The 7424-nt window shown below is 43.1% G+C and overlaps 2 protein-coding genes across 3 annotated transcripts; one reads left to right on the plus strand and one right to left on the minus strand.

Annotated features, from left to right (window-relative positions):
• The first annotated feature begins 718 nt into the window (after positions 1-718).
• On the plus strand, positions 719-1419 carry LOC119307960. The gene is made up of 2 exons (XM_037584060.1): positions 719-838; positions 1020-1419. The coding sequence occupies exons 1-2, from the start codon at positions 798-800 to the stop codon at positions 1279-1281; spliced, it is 303 nt and encodes a 100-aa protein (XP_037439957.1). The 5' UTR covers positions 719-797; the 3' UTR covers positions 1282-1419.
• Positions 1420-1667: 248 nt separating this feature from the next.
• Positions 1668-6194, minus strand: LOC119307958 (protein TRIGALACTOSYLDIACYLGLYCEROL 5, chloroplastic-like). 2 transcript variants are annotated; one of them, XM_037584059.1, is made up of 4 exons: positions 6040-6194; positions 5879-5923; positions 2270-2302; positions 1668-2187 (listed from the first exon to the last, which is right to left on the minus strand). In XM_037584059.1, exons 1-4 carry the CDS (start codon positions 6077-6079, stop codon positions 2009-2011), a joined length of 297 nt encoding a protein of 98 aa, XP_037439956.1. In that variant the 5' UTR covers positions 6080-6194; the 3' UTR covers positions 1668-2008. The 2 variants fall into 2 exon arrangements, with proteins under 2 accessions (XP_037439956.1, XP_037439955.1); XM_037584058.1 differs by having other exon boundaries at positions 5879-5962; positions 6040-6190.
• Positions 6195-7424: the final 1230 nt, after the last annotated feature.

A 7424-nucleotide genomic window follows, 5' to 3' on the forward strand; every position in this document is an offset into this window, starting at 1 on the left:
AATGATGCAGACAAAAATTATATGGGGAAGATGGATCAGGTCACGAGACACCGTACGCGCAAGTTCTTCTGATGCCACAGACTGCACAATATCCCGCAGGCAGGCAAACACATATCTCTCATGAGAGTTTGTGGCTCGAAATCAGCGAAGGAAGACTCAACAGATGTATAATCTGCCTGAATCCATCTATCACTGGGGTCCACATGTCGGTTGCTTCTCATGCGTATTAAGGAGTTCAAAATAAGTTCATGGCAGACAACATCCTTTGCAACCAGACAAGCAGAGATTTTAGCTCGGAAATTCTGTAATTACTTTTCTTCAAGCTGTGTTCCCATCTCTTCTCCCTTTCTTCACGAAAACTGTATTCCTTCGTTGCTAACAAGGTACAACCAGCACCAGTAGGGCTGTCTCATGATTCTCCAAGTAGAAACAGTACTGCCATAGGACAGTACTTGGCCAGATTTGACTTCAGATTCTAGGAGCATCAGTTCTCATGGTGTTTGGTCCATTGGTGTCCAATCAAGCTCAAACCTCTGCTCAAGTAGAAGCCAACGACTGTGAATAAAATCGTTCATGATCCTCTGTAGGAGCTTGTCAAATCATTCATATCCTACCAGATGTGCAGTCCGTGTGACCCTTGCCATGGTGGTAGCGTTCCAAGTAGAAAACTACAGCTATATATACCAGGGTTGGGGAGGAGAGAGGTACCAACCAAGAGGGAACTGCCATCGGTTGCTTGACCCCAAGGAGGAAAGAACAAACAGTAGCAGATTTTAGCGCCTCCCCAGCCTTTGTTGATGGGCCGCAGTGCAATTGCAAAATCGACTGGTCTTCTCCGGTAAGTAGCCTCTAGCATCCCTCTAAACCTGCAATATGGTAGATTCCAGAACGATGACATTCAAACATTACTGTAATCTAAAGATTGTTCATATCCTAGTGATGAGAAACTTGAATTGCTAAATGCAACATCATTATGCTGATATGCTCCATAAAGTAACTGCCTGGATTGTGATATGCAGGGAAGTTAAGAACAGGCAAAGCTCTAACCTTACGAGCCGGGTGCAGCCAACAAAAGCAAGGTCGGCAGAGACAGCACTGTGGGTGCCACACCCAAGGACAGGGATCTACTACCCCAGGGGCTTTGAGTGGGTCATGGAGGATGTCCCAAGCAGCGCAGCAACGTTCCAGCAGACATACTGGCTCAGGAGCGGCGACGCAGAGACAGCAAGCTCCCCCACGTCAACCGACGGCACAGCTGCCTTTGATAACCCATTTCTGTAAATGCATAAGAGGCCTCACACTGGAAGAATCACTGATAGCAGCAGTTCTACAAGCCACCACCATTGTTGCCAGGTCGATACATAATATGATAAACCAGCTGCTCAGATTTCCAGCATGTAGGCACCGCATCCACCGAAAGATCAGTGTTAAACTCTGCATTAATCTTCTCTATTGCATTCTCATTTTCACTGATTTTACTTAAATAAAAGCCGCATCTGATTGTAATATTTGGAACATTTTGAGCTAACAGTTTTAACTCTCAACCTTGTTGCAAAAATTAGCCTACTAATTATAGTCTTCAGAAAAAAAAATACAGCCTTCAGTTTTGTTTCCCCTTGTAGGGAAGAAATTATGCAGGGGAGTCATGAGTTCACAATAGTGCTCAATGTTTTTATGCACATTCTATTACAACAAGATTGTAATTAACCATATCCAGACATAATGCACTACACACATAAGTGAATTACAGGTACTTAACAAGAGTAACAACAAACACTTGGAGGGTGCACCCAACCAAGAGAATGTTAATGGACAATATTAGCCAAATATGAAGACCGTAATCCGAAACGAAAACAATACATGGATTATCCTCATTCTGTTACTATGAAAATGTCCAAGTTCATCAAAACATCAAAATGCTTTCAAACAACTTTCCAGGTAGACAATTGACTACAATCAAGGGGGCAATGGTAACATTGCCTGTGCCAAATGTATGATCGCAGCTATACTAGCCATAAGGACGAGACTTTTCAACAAGCCCTGGCGAAGCAAGCTTTGGTGCTTCATCTCCTTCAGACTTTTTCTGAAACTCAATGCCCTGAAACTGGACCCTTGAAGATCGATATTGACAACCATAAGCATTTCCAAAGCCCCATCCTAACCCAAGACCAACTCCGCATCCCCCACCTATTCAGAAAGAAGAAATTCAATTCAGTGCCAATTTACTCTAGATGATGTAGTTCTATATAGTAACTGATAAGCTTTGTACCGATGCCCAAGCCGAATACGTTCAGAGGCATTCCTGTGGTAGAAAAACAAGTTAAAGCATGTTATTTTCTTACAATGAATGGGCATAGTCAATAAGGAATAGTTACTGACGTACAATGGGACCATAACTCTTCAAAGAAAGTCTGTTCCAGTAAATTTTTCTTCAGACGTAAGCCAGTTACAAAACCTCTATTAGCTGGGTGCCTGGGACTAGTCTTGTCTACCTGTATTGGCTATGGATCATATTCTAAATTCATATGTAAAGTGTCTTATAGAATTGAAGCTTGGATTTTTAGCACGAAATCAGAAGAAAAAATCTGTTAAAGACAATTTCGAGTTGTTGATTTAATTTGTCAGACCAGCGTACAGATTGAACTAAATTCGTGGGCACAAACCTTCTGCATATAACCTTGTCGTTCCCTGGTTAAGTAGAATATTTCTGTTCCTTCTCATGTTATATTAGGTAGAACTAGGAATGTTGTTGAGGAACCATTCCTGTGATGCGGGGTTTAATAACTATCAACATTTGAAAGATTAGCTAGCAGTGGGTGAAAGGCCTGGCTAGGGAGCCATGGGGATTAAAATAGATGCACTAACAATAAAATCCATCTCAAGAACAACAACAAAAAACAGTCTACTCTACGCCTCTAGCTCAGGAGTCCGATGGATCTAGCTTCGCTTATGTCTCATATTTCTATAATACTGAATGTTGTTGTCGCCGTCCTAGATCTGGGGGTATCCAGCCCTGCCTACCTGCGGCCCACCGCGTGGCTCCATCGACGGCCTGGTACGGCCCAGCTTCAACACCAACACCACAAGACCCTCGCGAGGGGCCAAGCCTCGCGAGGCGGACGACGCCAAGGCCCATGAAGGAAGTGGCCTCCTCAGGAGGGCTCCTGAGGGGCGGAGGGTTCTATGCAACTACCTCATGAGGCTCAGCTGACGTGAGCCATGACGACCAAGGCCAGGCGGGTGCAGAGCGCAGGTTTCCTCTTCGGTGCAAGGGAGGCAAGCCACAGGCACGGAGTCCCGAGGAATCAGCCAAAGGTTTACATTCTGGTACAACAAGACCAAGACCGGCAGGACGGAGGCCATCACCGAGCCCACCGCAGCGTCACGACCAGAGGCTTTTCGCAGGCGAAGACTACTTTTGTCAGGATAGACTGTACTACTTGTCCCATTTCAAATCCCGCCGTTGTGGAATCCCTTCCCGCTCATATTTGGGAAGAGGACCAAGGCCACTATATATAGGACTTAGCCACCACCATAGAAGGAGGACAGAAATCAGAACAAGTACAGCACCACACCAGCTCAAGAACACCTCACCTCCCGAGGCTTGTTCATCCTTTGTACTAGTTCATCCATAGCCCCTCGAGGCAATCCACCACACCACACTGGATTAGGGTATTACACCACAACGGTGGCCCGAACCAGTATAAATCTCTGTGTCTTTGTGTCTCTTTGAGCTCGACGCGCTAGGCTAGGGAGGATCGCGAGTAGGCAGGCTAGGCAGGTTGAGATCTCCGCACGCACCCCAGAGTTCGAACCTCTCAAGGGTTGCCGGATCCCTAACATGAGCATTTCTATAAGATGCTTCCAAGGAAACCAGGCTTCATATAATATGGAACCAACTTAGCTGTTGAGGAACAAATTCTACAGAACAAAAACATGCTTCCATGGAAAACCGGCTTCATATAATATTGAATGCTGCGACATAAGCATTTCTGTGCGTACGACATATTATCGTATGATTTTGGTACGATGATTGAAATCCACTTATCTACCATCCATTTTATCACATTCGTGAGCGGTGATCCATCATCGTACTCAAAGATGTTTCGTTATTTCTTTGTGACTCCATATATAACAATTAACTCCATACGGAGGCTTTTGGTAATCAATTCGGATGCATCTTACTGGTTATGAAGTGGGTAAACAGATCCCTTTTGTAGGGAGTGGGACTGCTAAACAGATAGGAGTACTGATGGAAACTTACTAGCTGCTGGGCCAAAGAAAGGATCTTCCTTTACTTGGCAAAGTCTGGTTGCAGGTATCCAGACTTTCGAAAGAGGATGCATATGGAGAATAGGAAATGGTGAGCAAATTAAAATCTGGGAGGATGCATGGATCCCCTCTAGCCCGAACAGAAAAATTATCTCATCACGAGGAGGTGCTCTAATCACGAAAGTTAGTGAACTCATCAGTCCAGTTACGGAACAGTGGGACGAGGATTTCATCAGATCAATTTTGGCCGGTAGATGCTGAGAGAATCCTTCAGATTCCGCTACAATATAACGCCTTTGATGATTTTGTTGCTTGGAATTTTACCAAATCAGGCTACTTCTCAGTGAGATTGGCATATCATTGCGAATGGATGCATCAGTACGGAGGTAGAGCCTCACGTGCGATGCAAGGAACGTCAAGACCGAATCCAGTCTGGGGTATACTTTGGAAGTTGAATGTCCCAGCAAAAATAAAAAAAATTGGGTGGCGTCTGCTACATGGTCTGATCCCAGTCCGAGCTGTTCTTGCCAACCATCATATTGGGACTAATGGGATTTGCCCTTTATGTAAGCAAGGACCTGAGGACACTGTTCACCTTTTATTCAGTTGTGTTCAAGCAAGGGACGTCTGGTTGAAATTGGGACTGAGTGAGTTTATTGCTGATGCTAGTACAGTTGACAGATATGGGTCATTTGTAGTTGAACATATTTTAAGATCAAACTTCAATCAGATGCCGGGCTATCCTGATTTATGTATTCACGATGTTGTGCTTACTGGGTGTTGGTATATATGGTGGATGCGCCGTCAGGTAACACATGAAGGTGCGGTCCCTCCGGTGAACAAGTGTGCACTCTCTATTCTAGCAATTACTTCAAATTATTCTAAAACTTCTGCGAAGGTGACCAGTGTTGTAAAGGAGAAATGGGTAAAACCAGCTGGGGGATGTTTGAAATTAAATGTTGATGCCTCTTATCATGCGGAGGATGGAACTGGGGCGACAGGTGCTGTTCTCCGAGACTCCTCGGGTACCTTCCTGGCTGGACGTTCTCGGTTCATTCCCTATGCCGCTTCTGCCCAAACTATGGAGGTGATGGCCCTTCGAGATGGTTTACTGCTAGCAAATGAGGTTGGCTGTAATCGCCTTCAAGCAGAGTCTGATTGCATGGGTGTTATAGATGCATTATCGGGAACAAGTCAGTGGTATGACCAAGCAGCTACGATTTATGCATCGTGCACCGGAATTGCTCGAGATATTGGTTTGGTTAATTTTATGCATTGTCATAGGGAAGCTAATGTAGTGGCGCACGAACTAGCTAGGTTTTGTTTTTCACAGAAAGTTGATTGCATTTGGCACGATGAGGCCCCTAGCTTTATTCTGCAGTTCTTGTTGAACGATGTAAACATTTTATGAAGTAATAAAATGCGCCATGATGGCTTTCCCTAAAAAGAAGGAGTACTAAACAGCGAAATCAATAAGCAAAAATCAAGAGCAATTCTCCCGAATATGCTTGAACGATAAGCGATCCCAAGTTCTCGCCCTTCCCTTAAAACTCGGTGTAAAAACCTCACAGACAATTTGCGGCGAAAGAAATGAATCATTCCGCACCTCCGAACCCCCATCCGACTCCGAATCCGCAGCCGACGCCGAAGCCTGCGCCGATTTCAACAGACAGAGACAAGATCAAGAAACCTAAAACGAAGTGAGCACCAAATCGCCGCAAGAATGCAAGATCCAATAATTTTGAAGAATCAAGGTCAGCCGCTTACCGAGCCCAATCCCAGGGCCACTGAAGGTGGAGACGGCCATGGATGGATGCCTTCCCGCTACGCCGGTGGTGCTCCGGGGTTGGATAGGACGATGAGCGAGCCGATGGGAAAGCGGCACTTCGGTGGGAATATCCTATGTGACGCATTTTGCGTTGAAGTGTCGAGGTTTCCCACAGAGCTAGCGATCGGGAGGTAAGATGGGCCGGCCCATTACCGTGATGCAGCACTTCCGTTTTGGGAACCTTCTAGAGTTTTCCAGCCGGTTTATCTGGTTTTGGAACTCTCAAAAAAAAATCTGGTTTTGGGAACCTTCTAGAAGGTTACCTGAACCGGTTTTCCTGTTTCTTTTTGATTTTTCATATTTTTCGTTTTTTATTTTTACGTTTTTCTTTTTATTATTCTTCTTTCTTTTTCCTTTTTCTTTTTTGTTTCTTTTCAATGTTTCAATTTATTTTTCTTATTTCAAAGTTCATGTTCCCAAAATTGTGCTGAAATTTTCAAAAATATCTGTGCTTTTAAAAAGCATTTTTTAAAATGTTTGTGTTTTCAAAAATTGTTCATTAATCCAAAACAAATTTGCATTTTTAAAAATTGCTCGAGGATATAAAAAATGTTCTCATTTTTCAAAAATTGCTTGGGATGTTTTCCCAAAAATATTCGTCCTTTTAAAAAACGTTCAATTTTTAAAAATGTTCAGGTTTTAAAACATTATTCATAAATTCAAAAGAAAAATGCATATTTTTTAAAACAATTCGGGGATTTTAAACAATTTTCTCATTTTTTGAAAAAGAATCGGGGATTGAAAAAATGTTCTCATTTTTCAAAAATTGTTTAGAACTTTTCAAAAAATGATATGATTTTCAAAAAGTGTTCCTATTTTAAAAAATTGTTCACAGATTGTAAAAAATGTTAGTATTTTCATATTTTTGTTCACATATTCAAAAATTGTTCGCATTTCAATTTTTTTGTGATTCTCAAAATTGTTCTCCATTTTGAAATTTGTTCCAAAAATTTCAAAATATGTTCGTGATTTTAAATTTTGTTCCCGGTTTGATGTTTTGTTCACAAATTTGAAAAAAAATTGTGTTTACAAAAAAATTCAGAGTCCCAATGTCCAACTAACGCGAACAACCTTTTTGTAATTTTTCGCTGCGCGCCCCAATGGGCCGGCCCAGTTGGGCGCACTATGTGCGAAGGGGCATATATTTGCTGCAGAATGCGGCACATAGGTGCTCTCACTTCGGTGGTCTTGACGACACGATTACGTCAGCAATAAGTGGGTGGCGACTGGCCGGGCCAAGTTTTGGGCGGGCCCAAGGATCAGTCCGGTAGCATTTTTTTTACTCACATGCTACACACACCATTGACGTTTTCCTTCGGCCTTT

Source organism: Triticum dicoccoides, chromosome 5B, assembly GCF_002162155.2.
Source record: "Triticum dicoccoides isolate Atlit2015 ecotype Zavitan chromosome 5B, WEW_v2.0, whole genome shotgun sequence".
NCBI classification, from domain to species: Eukaryota; Viridiplantae; Streptophyta; class Magnoliopsida; order Poales; family Poaceae; genus Triticum; species Triticum dicoccoides.

What these genes read in the sequence shown, in the direction of transcription:
- LOC119307960 (XM_037584060.1), top strand. Translation starts at nt 798, where the DNA reads ATGGGCCGCAGTGCAATTGCAAAATCGACTGGTCTTCTCCG. An exon ending in AAATCGACTGGTCTTCTCCG is followed by an intron (nt 839 to 1,019) that starts GTAAGTAGCCTC and finishes TGTGATATGCAG; the next exon opens with GGAAGTTAAGAACAGGCAAA.
- LOC119307958 (XM_037584058.1), bottom strand. Translation starts at nt 6,079, where the DNA reads ATGGCCGTCTCCACCTTCAGTGGCCCTGGGATTGGGCTCG. An exon ending in AGTCGGATGGGGGTTCGGAG is followed by an intron (nt 2,303 to 5,878) that starts GTGCGGAATGAT and finishes TTTCTACCACAG; the next exon opens with GAATGCCTCTGAACGTATTC. An exon ending in CGTATTCGGCTTGGGCATCG is followed by an intron (nt 2,188 to 2,269) that starts GTACAAAGCTTA and finishes CTTTCTGAATAG; the next exon opens with GTGGGGGATGCGGAGTTGGT.